We start from the raw sequence: 24215 nt of genomic DNA, 5'->3' as shown, positions 1-24215 counted from the left end.
GGTACCAATGGCAGAGAAATTGTATAACCAATTTAAAAGGAAAAATCAAAGCTTCTAGCTGGGCGGTGGTGGCGCACGCCTTTAATCCCAGCACTTGGGAGGCAGAGGCAGGCAGATTTCTGAGTTCGAGGCCAGCCTGGTCTACAGAGTGAGTTCCAGGACAACCAGGGCTACACAGAGAAACCCTTTCTCCAAAAAACAAAAAACAAACAAACAAAAAAAAATCAAAGCTAAAGCTTCTGAAGATGCTGGCTTAAGCATCTTCCTAGATTTGGTCCAACCCTCTTTTCAAAAAGACAAAATGAAATCTAGGACAACAAACCCTCCAGACTTCCTGTGAGTGGAAAGAAGCTGCTTCAGAACTCAGGTCTACACCCCAGATTCCCTGAGCTGAGCTTCTTCATTCCCACTGCCTGCCTTACTGCTTCGCTTACCTTCTATGGCTCCCCAGTGCTAGCAAGCCTCCTGTCTCCATCGGAGCACTAACTGTGGAAGCCTTTGGGCTCTCCTTGAAGGACACCAGAAACACAGATTTAAATAACTCACCAGAGGCCTTGGGTCTTCACTAAGTGTACACATACACACACACACACACACACACACACACACACACACACACACACACACAAACAAAGAGGCGTGTGTGTGCACTTCATGGTTCCTACTCCATCACAGCTTATTACACTGGGTTCAGTGAAAGGATAAAACGAAAAGAGACAATTTGGATGGGGGGAATTATATACACAACACACCTTAGGAGATACAAACAAGGTGAGAAAAAACTTACTTTACCACTTGGAAACAAATCACAGTTTCTTGACTTTTCCTATCAGTTTGAATAATCTGAAAAACTACTTTGCTTATTATGTAAGGTTCATGTTTGAAACCTACATAAAGTTCTTTCTCAACTAACTACTTCCCTACCCTATAAAAGGTCATGTTGCTCCATGATACATGCCAGAAGCCGGAGTCACATACCAGAGGCTTTGTCGCCACAGACCACACAGTACTCCACCACCTGGGGCCGCTGGACGTCTGCCTTCCCCAGCAAACGCTCCACAGAAGCAGAATCCGTGACGATCTAAGATGTTGGCAAACAAACAGTGCCAATTAAAAGCTAGATAACTAAGTAAAGTAACATCCAGTTGTACATTACCAGTCTTAGGTATCTAAACAAAAAGAACTCTAGGCAGAACCAGGATTACTCTAACCAACAAGCTTCTTCATTTCAACAGCCAGGTAATTCTGCTTCCCCACTGACCTTCACATGTCAATGACTACTCTCCTATCTTGTGACTATCACTAAGACTTGGAGGCCACATAGGGATCACATATGGATTCTCTAAGGTAAAGAGAGGCAAGGTTCTTCAGCTATGTTTCTCATCCATCAAACAACATGAAAATATGCAACCTGGCGTGTTTGTCAGAGCTATACCCAGGCTTTCCTGAATGGATTGCTTGTTGAAGCACCTGGTAATGGATAGATGGACTAATACAGATGACAGTAGAAGCCTGCTATTTTCTCTCACTTGTAGGTAACTCTCTAGATTACAAACAGCGCTATCCATCTAGGAGAAAACAATTGATATCAAGTGAGAAAGTTTAAAGAATGGTTATTTTTAAAATGTTCTTAATTTGAGCACACAATAAACCTTCAAATGAATCTCAAACAATAGGACCATATACAAAAATCAGGTAAAAATCACCTGTGAAATGTGACATCAGAAGCCAATCTTTCACAAACCTGTGCTTTTTAACAAGATTGATAATTTAACATCAAAATATCAGAACACACTTTGGGAGAAGGAGAGTAAAACAGATAATGCTTGCTAGCTGCACTGCTAGCTATCTCAGAGGACATTTCTGAAAGCAGAACACACTGGCTGTCTAAGTCTAGCTCATCAAGGGAAAAAGGAGGTTCAAGTTTCTCTCTACAGTAGAAAGAATGCCCCACACATCAGTAATGGCCCAACAGTGGGACTAACCAGGTGTCAACCAATAGATGAAAAAGATAAAAATAAGGCTGGCAGATGGGTCAGTCAGTAAAGACCTTGCTGTGTAAGCACAAGACCTAAGCTTGGATCACCAGACTTATTGGTCAGCCAGGCAGCCTCTCCAAATTAGTGTATTCTAGGTTTAGAAAGACGTATCAAAAAATAAGAATGTAGGACCAGCAAAGTGTCTCAGTGGGAAGAGGCACCTGCTGCTAAACCTGACAATCTGAGTTCAATCCCATAAACCCACATGCTGAGAGAAAGCCAACTCTCATAAGCTGTCCTCTGACCTCTACACACGTGCTGTACCATGCATGTACCATATGTAAAATACAAAAATATAAATTCTCCATATATATTTAATATAAAAATATGCCATAAATATATCAGGCTTCTACAGGCATCTAAACTTACTAAAAATATGCACTTGAACATACCCTACACAAACACTCACATGGGCTTGGGGGCCGGTGAGGTGGGGGCATGAAGTTGACAGAGGAGGGCTTGTGAAAAAGGGAATAGAACACTAATTCTCCCATCTCTCACTGTGGCTTGTGTGTGAGAGCTCCAGTAAGTACAGTGTTTCAGTTTGGGAAGATGAAAAGATTTACAGATGGGGGTACAATAATGGTTAAGATTGTAAATTTTATATTATGTACAATTTACCACAAATTAACAAAAATCAAGCCAGATATGGTGGCACACACCTTTAATCCCAGCATTCAGGAGGCAGAAGCAGGCAGATCTCTGTGACTGGTCTACTACTGAGTTCCAGGACAGGCAAGGCTATATAAAGACCCTGTCTCAAAAATAACTTTAAAAAAATTTAACATAGACTATGTCAAAGCATGTCTATTCCTGATTACTCTGGGGCGCTAGCATTGAGCCTCCAACCTCACAATTGGCCCTGCTTTCTCTCAGCATCTCCATTTATTTATTTATTTGTTCATTTGTTTGTTTATTGTGGCTGCCCCCAATCACATCTTGCTCATGTTGCTCTTCCCTCTCAGAATAAGATAAGTAAGACAGAGCAGGAAATAGAAGTACAGAATAGCTCCTGGAAAATATGTGAGATCAGAATGAAGAGCTGGACCTAGGCTTGGCGACCTACATGAGACTAAGGTAAGAGTGGTCAGCTCTAGAGGGTGCCTTAAAGATATCAGAGGCTAATGGTTTCCACCATGTGGCCCTTTAAGAACAATTCTGCAGTGGCCTCACTATCACCTTGCCTATGACAGTGTCTTTTCCTTGGACTAGCTTTTATCCCTTCTTACTGTTCCTGCTTGTCTTCTGGGTATGGCCACTCAATTTACTGGTTTTTATTTCAGCCGAGGCAGCATCCCACCATGCTTGTAAATCGCCAAAGGCTCTCAGTTAAGGTTAGGGTTAAGGTCTCTTAGGGGTGGATTTGGATTCCGAGGCAAGGCAAACCTGAGTTGAGAAGTGGTTCAGTGTCTAGTCTGGAAACAACCACCTGTCAATGGGCCTTACCTGGATCCTGCCAGGGACAAGGTTGTCCGAGGTGGTGAATATGAGCTGCTTGGCACTGGATGTCTCCGGAGAAGCCAGGATCACCTTCCCAGTTCCAGCTCCATCTGGGCTGGTTAGGATGAACTGCTGTTTAGAGGATCCAGAGGCGTCCACTGCGGTGACTATCTGGATCTTTTGTCCTGTCTGCTGGTCTGTTACAATCTACAAGATACAACATGAAAGCCCTTTGTTTGGTGTGTCTTTAGACCTGTCTGCACTTGCAGACAGTGCTTAGGAGGTGATCACTAAAATCAATGCAGGTCTAAGATATATTGCACCAGTTGTGACAGCTAATCTCTACTGTCAACTTGACGGGATTTAGAAGCACTATGGAAACACACATCTAGGTGTCTATGGGAGTATTTCCAGAAAAATTTGACAATGCAGGGAAGACCCACCCTAAATGCGAGTGGTGCCATTCCATGAAATGGAACCCTGGTCTAAATAAAATAAAAGGGAGAAAATAAGCTAAGCACCAGCAGTCAGTCTATTCTGCTTCTTGATTATGGATGCAATATGACCTTCTGTTTCTGCTACTATAATTTTTCTACCATAATTTCTGTAAACCAAAATTTTGTAAATTTAGTTTGTCATTTTGTCAAAACAATAAGAAAAGAAACACACAAGTTCAATGGTAAAGTAAGATAAATACACACTGAGCTTTCCAGAATTTTTTTTTCAAAAATTAGTTTTATTCTAGGATCCTTTCTTTAGTATTTTTAGAATTAAAAGCCCCTTTATAAGATAATCATAAAAATGATAAGGCTTAAACATTTTTTAAGAGGAGGCAGAATGGGTAGTTGTGGGACATGCCTTTAATCCTAGCACTTGGGAGGGAGAGTCAGGTGATCCCTGAGTTCAAGGCCAGCCTGGTCTATAAAGCTAGTTCCAGGATAGGCAGGGCTACACAGAGAAACCCTGTCTCAAAAAACAAAACACCAAAACAACAACAAAAAGGGCCCCATTCTGTCAATAGTCAAAAAAGGCAGCAGCATTATCATTTCAAAAATCTGGAAATGGAAGATCCTTTAAGGAGTCTTGTCTTGGGTTGCAGAATTCACTTGGCTCTCCATTGTGATTCATCACTAACCCACTCCCATTTTCTGAGTTTGAGATCTCTTAGAGGCCACATCTAACTTTACTGTTGTGTGGTCAGGCCAAAAGAGGACTAGCACTTGAAGAGAAGATATTAATACTGTGGAATGAATGCAGTGATGCAGGAGAAGACCTGACCCAGTTCCTTAAAAACTGAAAGTCTTTTCTTCCTTGAACTCATAATTCTTTTCCCTCAGACTCTCAAAGGCTGGGACTACAGGTGTGCTACACCACATTGGGCTTTTACATGCTTATTATTTATTCTATGAGGAACACGAAGCAAACACAGAACATGACCTTGAGCTTGGTGTGTTACACAAGTCACACCATCCTTGACTAGAGTTCACAAAAGACCATGAGACAATAGAAGTAAGCTTAGAAATATGTACAAGCATGTAGGGAGGCTAAAGAGAGGCTTTCTTAGACCCTGCAGCACCTCAATTTTATTCATATGTCTGGCCTGGAACTGTTAAAGTCACAACTTGAGGAAGCTTGTATTGTAGTCTTAGGAAGCTTACAGTAAGAGGCGAGCCCAGATTTCCCTACATGAAACAGACATCCATGCTCTCTGTTCACCAGTGAGAGAGAGCTTGGGGAGAGAGGACTGAGGAGAGGTCCAGCTCTTTATGACTCTATCCATTCAGAGCTGATGGGCACTTATTACACATTAGTAAAAGAGCTGAGCACAACTCACATCTTATGTTTTTCTGCATACTTATTCCAGGGAATAAGGTGAAAGGAAAATGGGTACAAAACTGCTTTTTTGCATACAGCGTAGTGGAACTAAACTAATAAGGTGAGGTGACACAACACCGCAAACAGACCACAATGTTACTGAAGTGCACTTAAAAATGTTTTTCTTTTTTTGTAATATATATTTCACTAACAATTATGTTTCATTTGTAGGTGGTCTTAAAGTATTGAAATGTAAGTTGTAAACACTACAGCAACAACTGAAAGCATTTTTAAAAAGATATACATTGGATAGGCAACAAAGGAAAGTGCATAAATATTTCTATTATAATCAAGAAGAGAAACTTCTGGCAATTAACACAGACATTACATAAAGGGGTGACAATAATCTTAAATTATTGATAACCACATAAGTGTTAATGTTTTTCATACAACAGTAAAAATACAGAGATTATTTTAACATTTCATATATAAAGACACAGGTGAAAAGACAAAAGATGTACCTTATACATAAAAATAAAAAAACAGAAAATAACAAAAAGATGGAGTAATTACATTAATCTCAAACAAAATAAACTTCAAAACAAGGAAATAATTGGGTCCTATAAAAAAGGTACTACATAATGAGAATTGATTCTCAAAGAAAGGTGTGATAATCTTAAATTCATGTGCCCAAAACAAAGAAGCAAAACATATAAGGAATCTGGGGTTAGCATGCATAAAACTCCAAAACAAGACAAAACTAGAGGAAGGAACAAAGAAATCCATAGCTATGTTGGAGAGGTCAATGCCTTCCTGCAAGCACTAGCAAGCAGGCATCAAAACTAGTCAGGAACACTTAGGCTAAGTATATGATCAGCTTGATAGAAATGGCATTTATATGATAATCCCTCTACCACAATATTGAGGTACCACAATACCTCAACTTCTCAAAATTATGCAGGATAGTCACTAACAGAAACCACATTCTGGTTCTTAAAATGTATTGTAAAAAAGTTTGCAGAGTGGAAAGCATATGGAGTATGTTCTCAAACTCAGTGAGACTGAAATAGAAATCAAAACAATATACTTTTGAATAAAACACAGGCTGAAGACAAAGTCAGAAGAGCAATCTTGCCTTAGGCTAAGTGGGGCTCACAGCAGAAGTCTTGGCTAGTTATTTGGTAGTGACACCTAAAGCCATCTATCTGCTCAGCTAGAGCTAATACAGAAAGCTAGAGCAAACACCCCGACGTATAATTCTGCAGAACCCCAACATCTTCCATTAGGGAGATGAAGAACAGTAGGAGACCACAACCATAACCTCAATTAAACCAGAATTATTCCCCACTTTATAGATGGTTTCCATACCACTTCCTAAATATGTAGTAGTCTTTCCTATAAGGCAGATGTTCAACTGAAGGACCATGGATACTTCAGAGCAGTAATTATGCCGTACCATATATACTCACTTACCCTTTGGATTATTAAGTCTACTTAAATACTTTGTAACAAATTTAAATAATTTTAACAAAATTAGGTATCATTTTCTTGGTTCTTTTTTTTTTTTTTTTTTTTTTGGTTTTTTCGAGACAGGGTTTCTCTGTGTAGCCCTGGCTGTCCTGGAACTCACTCTGTAGACCAGGCTGGCCTCTAACTCAGAAATCCACCTGCCTCTGCCTCCCAAGTGCTGGGATTAAAGGCGTGCGCCACCACTGCCCGGCTCAGGTATCATTTTCAAAAGGTCTGTTGGTTGAAAAGTGAGAGTAAGAATACAGGGAAGGATGAGGAAAACTACTTTTTTTGTTGTTCATAAAACGTGAAAATATACACAAAACAATAGATTATGCACATTTACATTAATATAAAAGCTACATAGCTCTGACATATCATTTAGCAAACTGAGTGTTAAAAGTACAACATGATATAAGTATAGAGAAACAGATGCTTCCAGGATAGATTGGTGGAAACATAAATCAGTATGCCTTCTTTAGGGACAGTATGGTGAAATGGGAGCATCTGCTTTGCACTGTATATATGCCCGTTGGTTTTCTGACGGCTTAACTCAAACCTAGACTTATCTAGGAAGAGGGAAATCTTAATAGAGAAAATGTCTCCATAAGATTGGCTTATACAAACCTGTGGTCTCTTTTCTTGATTAATAAGTGATGTGAGAGGATCCAGTCACCTCTGGGCAGGTAGTTCTGGGCTGTACAGGAAAGCAGGTTGAACAAGCCATGGGAAGCAAGCCAGTAAGGAGTGTCCCTCCTTGAACTTTGCCTATGGTAGGTTTGAATATGCTTGGCCCATGGGAAGTGGCACTATTAGGAGGTGTGGCCTTGTTGGAATAGGCATGGCTTTATTGGAGGAAGTGTATCACTGTGTAGGGAGGCTTAGAGTGTTCCTAGTGCTCAAGCTCCATCCAGTGCAGAAGCAAGCCTCCTTCTGACTACCTTAGGATCAAGATGTAGAACTCTCAGCTCCTTCTCCAGCACTATGTCTGCTTGAAGGCTGCCATGCTTTCTGACATGATGATAATAGACTGAACCTCTGAAACACTAAGCCAGACCCAATTAAATGTTTCCTTTTATAAAAATTGCCATGGTCATGGTTGTCTCTTCACAGCAATAAAATCCTAAGAAACTGACTGCCCCGACTTCCTTCGATGATGGACTGTCATGAAAGTGTAAGCAATTTCCTTCCCAAGTTGCTTTTGGTTATGGTGTGTTCTATCACAATAAGAGAAACCTAACTAAGACAATATGAAACCACCTTTAAAAATTAAAAAAAAAAAAAGGGGGGGGGTTGAGGATGGACATAATGTTGATCTTTCTCTAAAAACATAAGGAAGGGGCTGAGGAGATGGCTCAGTCAGTGAAGTGCTTCCAGTGCAAGCGTGAGAACCTGAGGTCAGATCCCCAATACCTATGTAAAGGCTGGGCATGGCAAAGAATTCCTGTAACCACAGCACCTGAGAGTTAGGGAGTGGAAACAGATAGATCCCAAGGCTTACTCGCCAGCTAAGCTAGTCAAAATTCCAAGTTCCAGATTTTATGAGAGGTCTTGTCTCAAATTATAATATAAAATTAAACCCAAAATTCCTTGAACTTTTTTTCTTTCAAAGAAGGAAGGGCTAGAAATGTGGCTCTGTTGATTAAGAGTGCTTGCCTGACATGCACATGCCCCACATGTGATCCTCAAGCACCACAAAACCTGAGTGTGGTGGCACACACCTGTAATGACATGCACACACCTGTAATTACATCACTTGGGAGGCACATGGATGTTTGAGGCCAAAATGGACTATATAAATTGTCTTTGTAAGAAAGAGAGACAGAGACAGAGAGATAGAAAGACACAGACAGACAGACAGACAGACAGACAGACAGACAGACACACACACACACACACACACACACACACACACACGAGTTCTACTGAGAAAGTCCTATTTCCACTCTGTGCCTTGGTTGATGGGACTTTAGTACAGCATTCACATATTCACATACCTATCCAACCCCCACAGGCAAGCAACAACTCTGAGTACCTACAAAGGGTCATTGTCCTATCAGAGAGAGAAAGAAACAGCAGAAAGTGATGGACCCCCCCCCCAAAAAAAAGCACAAAATATAATGCTATTAGCAAGTAAGAAGCAGATACAGAATGGCTATAAGAGCCACAGAAGCCTTGTTCTATGGACTACAAAGAAGATTTCAAACTTTCAAAAAAAAAAAAAAAAAAAAAACAAAAAAAACAAACAAACTGCAAAGTCCTTTCTAACAAAATTGTACATGAATTTCAATGCAATTGAAGTTGAATGTTATATATGGAAATGTATTTTTAGAAACACTTAATAAAGTTGACCAATGATTACAATAATGCTTTCTTGAAAAAGGGAGAGATGGAGGACCATCCTAGAAGAACCTCAAAGCACAGAATTCTCAGTCTACCACTGAAGAATGAACAAGGCAGAAAAATCTCACAGTCATCTCCAAAATGGAACCAAATGCAATACTGTTTGCCTTTTAACTTACCTTCCTTTTAAAAGCTGGATTAAAAAGTAAACAATTGAACCTAATGTTTTCCTAATGTTTCCGCCATCTCCACAGCTCCTGCCCTTCCTCCACTGAGGGACTGTGTTCCTCTTCTTCTCCTCCTCCTCCTCCTCTTTCTCTTCTTCCCTAAAAATTCTTTGCACCAGTAGGGCCATAAATACAAAAACCACCAGCAAGGCTTCTGGACACCTATGCTAGCCTGCATGACAAGGGATGGTTTGTGTTGTCTATTAACTACTATTATCATAATCAAAAATGAATTTTAGCAGATCCCAGAAAAAAGCCAAACACCCATAAAAAAAAAAAAAGCCTAGAAATTGTGGAATGAAGATTATGTATCCTACAATGGCATGTTTCAGTATTAATATTTCTTCATTATTATGATTATATAAGAAAATGCAATCATTCTTAAGAAATCTGTATGACTGATCCAGTGCAAAGAAATGATGCCTGCCATTTATGATCAAATGAACAATTAGTGAATCTGAGTAAAGGTTATAACTATTTTACTTGTTATTTTCTGTAAATTTGAAGCAGCATAAAAATAGGACATTAACAGCTATAAGCACAAAACCGGGTATATTGGCACAAGCCTGTAATTCCAGTACTGGGGATGTGGAGGCAGAAGAATCAGGAGTTCAAGGCCAACCTCAACTACACAGAAAGTTTGAGGTCAGCCTTAGCTACAGGAGAGCCCATTGCAAAACAAAAACACAAAAGCAAGTAAAACGTCTTAGAACACAACTGCTAACATTTCCTGGTACCCACTTGCAGGGCTGCAGGCCTTACCACATTTCATCCTTCTGCATTTATATATCCACAGTGAAACCATACAGAATTTGGAAGCTCTCCCTAGGTCATAAGACTGGATCCTAGATCTGTTTAATTCAGAGTAAACATTGTCTAACCTGATATCTTTCAGTCTTAGCCTTACTAGAAAAGTCACTATTTAGTTTCTAAGCATTGTTCTCATACACCAAAATACTAAAAATGCATTCTCTTTTCAGGCTCCAGGGGATGCACTGTTCACTGACAAAGCATGGGCTAGGAATGAGGATGTCACTGAGGCCATCTGTATTAACACTGAATACAGAGAAATTATTTTACCTTTAAGGACAAAATCTTATTTATTTTTCACTGTGAGTTTATGTGTGTGTGTGTGATTTGTGTATGAGTGAAGTTGCATACATGCCATGGTGCCCATGAAGAGATATGAGGACAACGTTTGAAAATCTGTTCTTTCCTCCTTCCTGTATTGGTTCAGGGACTGAGCTCAAGTCACCATGGTTTCTTGGCAGGTGCTTTTACCTGCAAATGTTTTTTCAGTTGCTTATCCTTGTTCCCGTGTTCTGATTTAGCTAGGTAATCAAATAGCAATGCATTATCACTTCCTCCCAGCTTCTTGCTATAATCTCCAAAGTCTTTTTGTTTAAAAGAACAGAAAAACTATTCAGTGGGTTAAAGGCAGATTCACAGCCCTGCCCCTGCTTAAGCAATAGATGATAATAACAACAACAACAACTATGCATAGATAATACACATTAAACATGATTATGTATAAGATACCTTTCTAAGCATTTAAAAAGCATTCAATTTGCTGATTTAGGGCAAGATTTACTATTATATATATATTTTCCAAATAGAAAAGTGACTCATTAAAATTGTTAATTGCCCTGACTGAAAAACCTATTAAGTGGGGGCACTGGATGTGACTACAAGCAAGGAGTCTCTGATCCTAATAAAATATATATTATCTCTCAATTTGGTTGGAAGCAAATAAATAATAAAATGGTATGTCATCCAGTATTTTGAAGCAATTAATTCATACTTTTGCTTTAAAATTAACTTAAATATAAACTTTTACCTGCTGCTTTCTAAATGAATGAGCTCACACTGTATTTGATGCCAAGAGGTAAGTACTCTGTAGTAAATCTCTTAGGCAGGTTTGGCTTTGGGCAGAGTGAAGAAACCCAGTGGAACTGACATGAGTACCTGAATGCGCTGAGGTGAGGCTACCGCAGAGTCGGTGGAAATTATCTGGATGCGCGGGGAGGGGCTGGTCATCCCTGGAGATTCCGGCCAAGAGGTTTGTGTACGTGGTACCTGTGGATGAGAACACAGGGTTTAGGAAGGTACCCAGTGACTTCCTAAGAACTATACTTTTCTTTGTTTCTTAAAGGCAAGGTCTTATAAAGTCCATGCTGGCCTCAAACTATTGAACTACTGACCCTCCTGTTTCTACCTCCCAAGTACCAGGATTATAGGTGTGCACAACCATTCCTAGCAGGAGCATGCCTCTTGCTCTTGTGGCCTTTAATGACCAACTTGACTATTGCAGTATCAACACAGCACAACAAAGGAAATGGTGAGATACTGCCCATGATGGCCCTAAGAAAACACCATCTTAAAATAGCTGCTTCTGATGTTGAAAACACAAGGATAAACCAAATCAGTTCTGCTTTTCATGACCTTTTAAAAAAAGCTATCAGAATAACTTTTTAAAAAGAGATGCTCTTTGAAGTTTTTCCACTGTTTCCAAAACCAGTAAAACTCTTTTTTTTTTTTTTTTTTTTTTTTTTTGATAACTTTTAATAGAAATGCTTTCACAGCACTGCAAGGGATGGATGACAAATGGAAGCGGCGCAGCACTCAAAATTTTTGGGAGCAGCATTTATGGAAGGGTTTGGCAACCTCCTAGATTTAGGCAGAACCAAGTTGTGCAAGATTCACAATGAACACAAGGGTCTCAGACTTAGTCAATACCTACCAAAGGTGAGGATCAACGTGCTGAGTGGTCACCTGGGTACCTGAAATAAGAAGACAGTATTTTCCTAGATTAAAAGTATATCATGAACCAATATCATACAAAGGTGGCATGTTTCCCACACCCTCGGCCAGTATTGCTCAATACCTTATAAGATGTCATGAAAACTATATTACAAATATAGATGTAAAAATTTGACAAAAACAAAACAACTGAATCCAGTAGCATGCCTAAATATAGCTTTCCTAAGGAATGCAAGTCTGGTTCAGTGGATGAAAATCACAGTTCAGCAAGAGCTACAAGATCACTTCAGTGGACAAAACAGACAGAAAGCACTTGACAAAACCTAACACCCTTTCATAATTTAAAGGAAACAAAACAAAACAAAAACACCAAAAACCTAATGAAATGAGAAAAGCACTTAAGCTTTTAAGATAACTGATAGAGGACAAAAGCTTTCCCCCAAGATGAGAAACAAGACCAGGTATGTTTTCACCACTGTGTGAATGTACTGGAACTGCTTGCTGGGAAACCAGGTAGAGAGACAAAAAAACTAAAGGAGTTTGGGGGAGAGAGAAAGGGGAAGAAAGAAGAGAGAAGCAGATTTATACCATTATTGTAAAAAAAAAAAAATTTAATATGCATATTAAATGTTATTACATAAAAATCTTAGAGAACCCACAAAAATTCCCTTACAATTAGTCAGAGTTCCAAGGTTGCAGGCACAAGATTAACTGAATTTCTATACACTGGCAATAGAAATCTGAAAATAAAATTAAGAAAATAATCTCACTGATGATATAACATAAAAAAGAACAAAACATGGGAATAAAGTTAACAAAGTAAGTATAAATAAATAATAATTCAGGTGTAATGGTTCACACATGTAATCCCAGAAACTTGAAGCAGTGGATTGCTGTTTGAGGCCAACCAGAGATGCACAAACCATCTTAGATTAGAGTGAGAGCTTATTCTTCTCTACCTCTCCACCACCCGCCCCCCCGCAAAAAAAAAAAAAAAAAAAAAAAAAAAAAAAAAAAAAGCAAGCGCAAGGAAAATTCCCAGAAAATGCCACTGAAGGAATTAAAACAGCCTAAGTAGAAAGACATCTGTGTTCACAGACCAGAACACAATGCTAATAGGCACTGCATCCTAAACTGACAGATTCAATGTCATCCACCCAGGTGTTCTTTTCTCTCCATGTATTGGTCTGCTGGTCCTAAAATCTATGTAAAATGCAAGGAATCCAGAAAAAAACAATCCTGTAAAAGAAAATGAATATGTAGGTGGACTCACACCTCTATATTTCAAACATTCTAAAACCTACAGTAATCAAAGCAATGTGGGGATCTACCACTCTCACTTCTGAGAAGAGATGTCTGCATTTCAGTGTAGTTCTGGGATCACCCAAGTGTCATTAACAGATGATGGATAACAAAAATACAATTAGAAGAAAGAAAAGGCAGAGAGTCTGGCCAAGGGGACACTTGGCCCTGAAGGGGAAGTTCAATTGGGAATTCCAGCTGACTACCTCAACTTCCCCAGTCTTTCTGCTGGATGCAATAAGTACTCAATTTGATGTCATCTGTCTTTGTGACTTTGTTTTCTTGTGCTTGGAAGCATCAACCCAGAGAGACACACTGTTCTGCCTACAACTAATGAGGGGCACTCCAGCTGGCTGCCTTAACAGGCTTCCTAAGTTAGTTTCTACTAGATGTTTGTAAGCCACTGGTTCCTGCTATTATTTGTTCTTTTACTTAAAAGCTTCACCTGAGGGAAACATTCGCTCTGCTGGAGACTATCTCTATTAGGAACTCCAGACAAATGCCTCAACTATTCTAGTCAATTTCTGCTAGATGTTTTGAGTGCCAGTTTTGAAAATGTCTAACTCTTGCCATTCATTCTTTTACTTACATGTTTATTCAAAACCAAAAAAATATGAGCATTATATATCATTCTCCAGATTATATAAAACAGGCTAAGGGATTTCAGGTTTCTTTGAGGTTTCTCTACTTTCTAATAAAATTAGAAAGAGATAAAAATATGTGAATTATATTGTTATTGTGGATCATGTTTAATTTTTTTTAAAATAATGAGTGAACAAAATTTTCCACTTGAGGTTAGGTTTGTATACTTGTAATCTCAGCATTTGTGAGGCCAAGACAGAAGGATTCAGAGTTGGAAGCCAGAAGCCAGTCTGATCTATACAGCAAGATTCTGTCTATTTAAAAAAAAAAAGCCCAAACCAGAAACTCTATTTAATTCCTAGTGTAAGAGACAGGACAGAGGTCAGCTCTGAGAAGGAAGGAGGGGTGAATGAAAATGAAAAGTAGAAAAGTGTCTAAATTTCTAGAATTTAGAAAATTCTCTTCTTCCTCCCTCATTCTTCGCCCTGCCATCCCTTTCCGTCTTAGGAGATAGGATAGCATGTATGCCAGGCTAGCTTCAAGCCCAGTACGTAGCCAAAAATAATTTTTGAATGTCTGATCTTCCTGCTTCCACCTCCTATGTACTGGGATTACAGATGGGTGCTTTGTATAAATTAGGCAAGCACTCTACCAAATGAGCTACATTCCACACCCCCTATTCTCAACCTGGGTGGTAGTTACATGGAAACATTCTGTGATAATTCATTGAGCTTTATTTTACAATCAATAGAATTTAAATATATATATATATATATATATTTAAATTCTATTGAATTTAAAATTTAAAATTTAAATTCTATTTAAATTTAAAATTTAGAATTTAAATTCTAAATTAAATTTTAAGTTAAATTAAATTAAATTTTAAATTCTAAATTTAAATTTAAAATTTAAAATTTAAATTCTATTGAATCTATATATATATATAGTTTATATAATCTATTTTAATAAATTATTTTAATTGTGATATATATCACTAACAATTAAATTTATATATAAATTATACTAACAAATTTGTCTTCTAAATAACCAAGTGTATTAAAAAATATTACATAGAGACCCAGGAAAGATTTTTAAACCACAAAACTACAGCAACCATTGGGCCTGTGTCATACTTGAACCTGAGCTGGGCTATGAGAGTGCTGTTTTTAAGCTTTGCAGTCTGGTCCAAGTACACGCTATACTTTCTGGAATCTGGCTTCTTTACTGGCGTAAGCATAGACTTGCCAAGTCATGACTCCTTATTTCAGAAGCACAGGGTTACAGATAAAGCACAATGATACAGTGCCTGCCTAGTACACACAACAGCCCTAAATGCAACCTCATTTATAGAAGAAGACCAAAGGACTCTCCCTGGGTTGGATGGGGAAGCACACTGGCAGTGAATTCAGTATTAAATTAGGTTAAGTGATGTAGCAGGATGGCTTCCTGCTGCTGCTACATTGTTTGCAGTAAGCACAGGGATTGGGGAGGAGCTGATGTGGGCAAGCTTTGGAGAGACCAGAGGAAGTTTCCCTTCTTCTGAGATAGGGTCCTACTAGGTAGCGGTCTTCACCGGAGCTTATTGAAAACAATGTAGCAGCAGCAGGAAGCCATCCTGCTACATATCATTCTTCTTGTTATAATAAAAAAAAACTTTTCTTCAAAATATAAATAGAGTACAACTATATCAATTTGTAACAGTAAGGTACAAGATAGACCTAATACCCAGTCTAATATATTGTGAATAAAACAACTATTGTCATCTATCCTAACTTAGAAGACTATAGTTCTGTACTGGCTTATGTCTTGGCTTTAGAATGAATGCCATCTGAAAACCATCCTCTCAAATCTTTTCTCTCAAAGTAAATAGCCTGAGTTGGCTATGAGACTATAAGTCCTCAACCCTGTCAGAAATCCAGAATGACTGAGTTAACTGAAAATATGAGAAGCACAAAGCATAGCTTCTAAAACTTAGCCAATTTATAGAGACCACTGAACACCTGGACAGTCCCTACACTTCAAAACGTTGGAGCATCTGATCTTCAGCCTTCTGGTCTAGGATCATCTGACAGACCTACAATGCAGAATATTGAAGGGCTGATCACTCTGTCTTGGCAGATATAATCAGTCGACTATTCTGCAAGTGTGTCCTTTTTCTGGACAGTATTGTCTGTAGATGAAAAGAGGCAATTCTTGCTTAGTGGCTGTCTCACCACAACTGGAATAACTCCAGAGATGCTCAATTTCTTCTTAGAATCCAAAACAGGGAAGCTGTCAGGAGCAGATTGGTCTCCAATCAAATGAACATTAATACAGAAATGTTTGTACTGTTAATTCTGTGGACTTCTGACATTTTTGAAAACCAACTATCTATGTAAAGCAATCTGGACTCTTGTCCGTTAATTCCTCTCAGCGATTTCTAATTAAAATCTAGAAAATGCCCTAACAATAAACTCAGAGCCATGAATTTGCTATTAGGCCCTTAACTCACATTGCTTAATCATCTAAAAATAGTTAAAAAAAAAAAAAAAAAAAAAAAAAAAAAAAGTTAAAGGAGGACTGGGTCTAAGCCTTGTACCCACCAATTTTTTAAATAGAAGAAATTATACCAATGAAACCCTTGAATTTGTATCAAAATAAATTTTGTACCATCTAAGAAATTATAACTTCAGCTTAGTAACAGTTATACAGATTTCTACCAATAGGTTATGGCTATGTAATCCATCTGTAATTGCCTTTTTAAAAATTGACAGCAACCTAAAAATTTTAAACCATGAAGCTGGTTATTATGGGACACATCATGATCCCAGAACTTGAGAGGCTGAGCTAGGTGGATCTCTATGAGTTCAAGGCCAGCCTGGTCTACATAGAGTTTTAGGACAAGCCAGGGCTACCTAGTAGGACCCTATCTCAGAAAAAGGGAAACTTCCTCTGGTCTCTTTATAGCTTGCCCACATTAGCTCCTCCCCAATCACCGTGCTTACTGCAAACAATGTATGGGCAGCAGGAAGCCGTACTGCTACAGAGTGAATAGGGAGGGAGGAAGGGATGCTCAATTCTGGAGGTGATAAGGCTAGTTAGTAGTCTAGACTCCTGAGGTCTTAGAGATGGAATATAGTAGCTGTGCTATGCTTTTGTGCTGCTTTAACAGATAATAGAAAAATAAAGTAAATGGAGGAATTATTTCTATTTCACTGTTTCAGTCATCACAGAGGTAATGAGGCAGAGCATAGCTGCTCTCACTTGGCAAGCAAGAAACAGAAAAAAGTATGGGAAGGGACCACAGAAATACAGTTCTCAAAGACACACTCCCAAGACCTAACTCCTGCAACAAATCACCACCTCCTACATTTCACCACTTCCCAGCAACATCATCATTTTATACTCTATCAATTGATTAATCCATTTGTCTGGCCAATGCCTTCATTATCTGTCTCATCAAATACTACTGATAGAGCTTCCATTTTTCAATCCTAGTAAGTTGACAATTGAGGTCAAACACTGCAATGTTATCAGAAGCAGCATAAAAATGGTCTTACTTAAAAGCAAAGGGATATCATAACAGGACCTCTAAGAAATGCTTGCCAGTGTCTGAATTTAGAGACTAGCATTATAAATAAACCTGGAAATACATTCTCCTTCCATATGTATATAGGGAAACATTCAGCACAGTGATAAAAAGTCAGTCTGATGGCTATACTTCCACCTAGTCTAAGCTTCTGCTTTCTGTCTTTCCCTGCGTTCGATCTCAGTGCCAGCTAAGTCTGTGCCTTAGCCATCTTCTACCTCCTTCAACTTCTCAGCTTGCAGAGGACAGATTCAATTAATGCTCAAGTAAAACTGCCAGCCAACATTCACGTTTATGTGTAATACCTTGGGTAGAGTACTTGTGCTTTAACAAAACTACTAGTATAAAGAACTCTAGAGCTGAGAGTATGTGGCTCAATAGTAGAGCCTTGTCTTGTATGAAAGGGCCCTAGATTCCAATCCCCAGCAATGCTTATTTGGGTGTGATGACAGTCACCTATAATTCCAGCACCAAGGATGCTGTGGGTAGAGAGACTGGAATAAGAAAACTGAGCTATGTAAAAGCATATGCCTTTAATCCCAGCACTCAGGAGGCAAAGGCAGATGTATCTCTAAGGCCAGCCTGTTGTACACAGGAAAATGCCATCTTGGGGTGAAGTGAGAGACTATACTGGCTGGTTTTCTGTGTCAACTTGACACAAGCTGGAGTTATCAGAGAGGAAGGAGCTTCCCTTGAGGAAATGCCCCCATGAGATCCAGCTGTAAGGCATTTTCTCAATTAGTGATGGGGGGGGGGGGGGCATTGTGGGTGATGCCATCCCTGGGCTAGTAGTCTTGGGTTCTATAAGACAGCAAGCTGAACAAGCCAGGGGAAGCAAGCCAATAAGCAGCATTCCTCCATGGCTTCTGCATCCACTCCTGCTTCCAGGTTCCTACCCTGTATGAGTTCCTGTCCTGACTTCCTTTTTTGTTTTTTGTTTGTTTGTTTGTTTGTTTGTTTGTTTGTTTTCCTGTCCTGACTTCCTTTGGTGATGAACAGCAATGTGGAAGTGTAAGCTGAATAAACCCTTTCCTCTCCAACTTGCTTCTTGGTCATGATGTTTGTACAGGAATAGAAACCCCAACACAGACAGAGACTCTGTGTCAAAAAACAAATAAATCAAGGAAGGATCCCATAAAACTGTGTGCAAAGTTGGTTATGAAGGTGTACAGGTGTGTTTGGACACAGACCTTTTTATGGTTTGCAGCTTAGACTAAAAGGGTGAAGGCAGCTGTTGAACTTCACTTCTTTCTAAAGTTATATATGTATTTCCAACACAGGGATCATCTTTGCTATCTCCATAGTCTAATTAAAGCCCTGTATCTGTCCCTCAAACTAGCTTGATTGTCTCCTATGGGCTCCACAGTCCTGGATATTGGCACTCTTCAACAGGGCACTACCATATCTGTTCAGTGACCTAAGACCAGGAATACATAACTATTTCTCTTCTGAATGCTTAGTGAATGAACAATGCTATCTTAGGGACAGAATAAGAAGTCTCTGTTTTGCAGCTTTGAATTTGGACTTTGCTCAGATCTTCTGTCTGCTAATTAGACATCGTGTAGGTACAGCTCAGTGTCTCCCTTGGAAGTTTATTACATAAACCAAGGACATAGATGGGTTCTCAAAATGTAAGTTCAGATTTTCTCACATTCTCCCATCACTGCACAGCACAGCACTGCCTCCCACACAGTCATCTGCTGAAAAACAAAACATTTAGGTTGAGGAATATCTGCACAACATGGAGGCAATGTAACAAAACTTCTAAATTCAGGTTGCAACGTTTCCATAGAGCAAAACAGTTCAAACATAGTACAGAAAAATCAGCAAACAACCTAATATGTTATAAATCTCAATCAGGAACTTCTGAATTCTTAATATACAGGGGGAAATAATGAACAATGTAAATGCCTAAAGGGCTATAGGCAGCTAGGCTAAAAAGAACTATATTCTTTTCTATCTGTTTCAAATGACCATGGCATTTGGGTCACTGTGTTAAAGTCTGCATCACCTGTGTAGCAGGTTGGGGGAGGGGGGGAAGGGAGGACGGATAAGCTGCTCCTAGACTGTAGAATCTACCTCTGTTTTAGTTCGGGGTTTCTACTGCTGTGATAAACACCATGACCAAAAGGAACTTAGAGAAGAAGTCGTTTATTTCACCTCACACCTCACAGTACATTACCAAGAGACAAAACAGAAACCTGGAAGCAGGAACTGAGGCAGAGACCATGGATGATTGCTGCTTACTGGCTAGTTCCTCAAGGCTATCTCAGTCCTTATTCTTATATACCCCAGGACCACCTGCCAAGGGGTAGTACCACCCACAATGGGCTGGGCCCACCTATATCAATCATTAATCAAGAAAATGCTCAATGGCTAATCAATGTAATCAATCAATGGCTTGCCTACAGACCATTCTTATAGAGGCATTTTCTTAACTGTGGTTACTTCTCAACTTGAAAAAAAACTAACCAGGACAACTCGTTGTGTAACACAAAAGACTGAAAACACAACTGGATTCTAAATACTGTGTTTTACTAACAGCTTTGGAACCAAGTTTCTACTAAAATACAATGCTTAGAGCCGCCCCCCTCTGCCCGTTTATGCATACACAAGTACAACTAGAGAAGATTTCCTGTGCTACCCTACCCCTCAAGTTTGCTTTCTTCTACTCCTCCCCACCCCATTAGCGCGCGCGCGCACACACACACACACACACACACACACACACACACACACACACTCACCAGGCAATTGTTCCCAGCGGCTTTATTTACATTGTTTTCCCTCAGCAACTTCCCAAGCCAAATAGTAACCAAATCAGCCAGGGGTTTGTGGATAGCCTTCACACTCTGCTGTGCAGGTTCCAGTTACTATACCAGACAAGACTGTTTAAAGATACCCTTTCTGTGACCCTGCTTTGCTGAAGGTCAAGCATACTGTCATTCACTGTAACCAAGGAAGCAAAATCAAAGTGTTTCTGCTGTTCTGCCAGTTAGCTGCTGAAGCAGTCTGTTGACTACCATGATGACCTACTTCTGGGAAGATGTATGTTATTTTACCAAGGCTTCCCTTTACCTAGACTCCTGTGGCTTTGTTAAACCCTCTCCCCACTACCCTTCCCCTTGCAGATCACCTTTAGTTAATTTGCAGAATGTTACTATGGAGAATGAATAACTAGAAGCAATTTTAAAACTACATGGCATAGAGAGAAGATTTAGAGAACATGGACAGTCTGTATACCGTATCTTCAACTTCACTATGCCAAAGCTAATATTTCTATAGCTATGGAATCTCTGAAGCACAAACAACAACACATGGTCTGCACTACATTCAAAAACCACTCCAAGAACAACAGAATGGACTTGTTTGCTGTCTTTAAGAGCTAAAGTTAACCTATAAGCTCATTTACCCAAAGACAGATGACTTTCTGGAATGTGGGGGGCTATTTTTCATGTAAGATAAGTGTTTTCACTTCAGTAAACAAGGTGTGCAGTAAACATCCTGTGTGCAGTTGCAAGTGCATAGGCAGGAAGTACATCAGGATATATACTTGCTCCCAATTGGACAATGGCTAGACATACCACAGCCTTGTGGGTATCAATTTGACTATATCTGGAATGAACTACAATCCAGAAATAGAGGGCACACTTGTGACCCAGATCTCGAAGCTGGAAGACACAAACTTTTAATCCAGATCTTGAGGCTGCAAGACACACATGCCTTTAATACAGATTTTGAGGCACATCTTTAATTTGGGCCATACTTTCTGCTGGAGGCCTACAATAAAGACAGTGGAAGAAGGAAGGATTTGTTCTTTGCCTGCTTGTACTTACTCGCCAGCCCATCTGTTGGAACCTACTTCTTCAGAACTCCAGCTTATTATACAGAAGACCAGCTGAAAGACCAAGTCTCAATGGCACTGGGTAACTTATAGATTCTTGGACTTCCCATTCACAGCTAGCCATTGTTTGGTTTGTTTGGTTATTTGGACTGTAGCCAGTAAATCGTTCCATTAAATTCCATATATATATATATATATATCACACACACACACACACACACACACACACACACTCTCATTCCATAAGATCTGTGACTCTAGAGAACCCTAATACAGCATTTTGAATAGCCTTTTGGGTTCTGCCTTTATAAGCACCCAAGTAACCTAATTCGGTGCCATTTCTCTAGGAATCCCAGGTATGGAGCTGGCCAGTGTCCATCTTCCTGGTCAGTATTTAATAAGGTTTGCTTTAATTGGACAATCATGGATTCGGCCTTTCTCCTCATAATTTTCAGGTTTAACATGACCTACATCAATCAAACATATGCCCAGCACACAAACAGGGCAGAGATGAGGTCCTAGTCTAAAGTCTGGGTAGGAAGAAGGGCAATAAATGTGTCAGTGTATGAAGGATGTCAGAGGTGCACAGGATGGCTTCAAGTTTTAGCCAACTCTTCCTCCAAGGCCACTGAGGGAAGAAAGCTCCTGAGACACCAGTGAATTTAGAGATGCAGTTTTACAAAAAACTAATACACAGATTCTCTGGCTTGGAAACACAGATATCTGCTATGAGGCCTGAGGGTAGTCTCCTATTTGATCCAGGCACACATGGTTTTAATAATTAGTACAAGATGAATGTTTGGTCATCAAAACAAAGCAACAGTATAAGAAGAAAGAAAGAAGTTCAGTGTGCCATTTTTGTTTTGTTTTAACATGGGCTGGAGACAAAAATTGATATAGTAAATTTTAAAACTCAAGTTCAAGTTGGACTAGGGAAGTAGATCAGTCCAGAGAGTGCTTGCCTAGCATGCAGTATGTCCTAGGTTAGTTAGATCCTTAGCACTCCATATAAACCAGGTATGGTAACAAAGGCTTGTGGTCCCAGCACATGGAGAGGTAAATGCAGGAACATCAGAAGTTCTAGGGCATCCTTGGCTACATAGTGTGTTCTAGTGCCAGCTTGGCCTCAGGCAAACAAACCAAACCAAACAACACCACCCCTTTTCCACTTTAAAATTTTGTATGTGTACTAATTTAAAGCAATGTAAGTTAAACGCCCATTCATTCCTCAGATTCTAGGACTCAGATACTATTCCAAAAGAACGTTTCAGGAAAATGAGGCTCTTTTTAGAAAAGGTGGACTGAAAGTCCTTCCGTCAACAACTAGTTACAGTTCCAAGAATTCACTAGCAATAGCCAGTAAGTGCCTGTGAAAGGAAAGAGGGATATGGAGAAGCAAAAAGCTCCAAGACCAATCTTCTGGAGACCAGAGGGCTCTGCACAAAAATCTATTCATGCTTTGAAATGGCTTTATCCCAAATTATCTTTCTAAGAAGTAGAAAGGATCTCTTCATTAAGGGTCTGGTGGGAAAGAGCCCACCACCAGTGGCAGAAGCAGACAATGCCAGATACTTCTAGTTTCATAGAAAGTGGCAGCCCATCAGATACTCAAGCCATTAAACTGTCTTTCTGGTGTGGCTCTGCCTCATTTTATGCAACATTTATCTCAAGCTTCCTGTCCATCCATCCACCTCCATATAACCTAATATTCTCTAAGAGTTATCTCTTATAATTTATAACAGAGAAAGGTTAGAATAACTATATATCCCCCACACTAGGTGATGGGTTGATAAGGTATGCTATGTTCTATTATACAATATAAGACAGCTATGAAAATTATGTTCTTGTAGTTTATATAGCAAGCTGCAGATAGAAAATGACATTATGGAAACAAAAGTAGTACACACGCTGTGGGCACAACTGCATAAATGTATATTTTAAAAGACCAAAAAAATTACTCATCCAATAAGCAAATTCTATCTTACTGTTTGAGACAGGTCTTACTACATACAGTTCTGGCTGATCTGAAACTACATAAGATCATGCTGGCCTCAAACTTACCTGCTCTTAAGTGATAGAAGTACACTATTGTACCTAGCCGAACAAGCAAAATTTAAGTGCTCATTATACTTCAAGCCAATGTATAGAACCCAGGGAACACAACAGCAAATATAACAAAAGTTTTGGTCTTACTAAAGCTTACCTTTGATGTGGTAAAGGGCTAGGCCTGTAGATAATGAACTCACAGAGGATAATAGCAACCATAATTGAGGTGAAGGAGGTAGGTAAGGGAATATAGGTGGTGGCTATCTTCTATCTGATATAATCTTATTTTTTACAAGTTTAAAATAGGTATTTTTCTTATTTTTCTCTACCCCCCTCCCCGTCCCCTAACAGGGTTTCTCTGTGTAGCCCTGGCTGTTCTGGAACTCACTCTGTAGACCAGGCTGGCCTTGAACTCAGAAATCCGCCTGCCTCTGCCTCCCAAGTGCTGGGATTAAAGGTGTGTGCCACCACCACCCAGCCTTATTATTTTTTTTTTTTTAAAAGCTTGTCTTGTAGACCATCTAGGAAGCAAGAAAATTATTATTATAAGATATAAAAGTATTCTGTCCTCTTGACTATTAAAGAATTGCCTCTGAAAACTTTTAAAAACTAGGCTGTTTCTTTACCTACAAAGCTACACAGAACCATCCTGGTGAGCTTAGTTTATCAAAGCATCCAAACTAAGTATCATGGCTCCCATATAGGAAGCTTTGGGCCCATTCGTTGATTATTCTGAATCT

The 24215-nt window shown here is 39.3% G+C and overlaps 1 protein-coding gene across 5 annotated transcripts in view; it reads right to left on the bottom strand.

Annotated features, from left to right (window-relative positions):
* Nr2c2 (nuclear receptor subfamily 2 group C member 2) overlaps nucleotides 1–24215 on the bottom strand; it is a 64873-nt gene that overhangs the window by 19623 nt on the left and 21035 nt on the right. For 4 of the 5 annotated variants that reach the window (XM_034512387.2, XM_034512389.2, XM_034512388.2 and 1 more), the window contains 4 exons: nucleotides 12114–12153; nucleotides 11339–11449; nucleotides 3486–3686; nucleotides 979–1081 (listed from right to left, as the gene is read on the bottom strand). In XM_034512387.2, coding sequence (XP_034368278.1) covers nucleotides 979–1081; nucleotides 3486–3686; nucleotides 11339–11410 — 376 coding nt within the window. In that variant the 5' untranslated portion in view covers nucleotides 11411–11449; nucleotides 12114–12153. The remainder of the gene's footprint in view (nucleotides 1–978; nucleotides 1082–3485; nucleotides 3687–11338; nucleotides 11450–12113; nucleotides 12154–24215) is intronic. The other variant, XM_034512392.2, reaches the window with a different exon arrangement.

This window comes from Arvicanthis niloticus, chromosome 9 (assembly GCF_011762505.2).
Source record: "Arvicanthis niloticus isolate mArvNil1 chromosome 9, mArvNil1.pat.X, whole genome shotgun sequence".
NCBI classification, from domain to species: Eukaryota; Metazoa; Chordata; class Mammalia; order Rodentia; family Muridae; genus Arvicanthis; species Arvicanthis niloticus.
The sequence above is the reverse complement of the archived record's forward strand: the minus strand, read 5'-3'. Positions and strand labels throughout refer to the sequence as shown.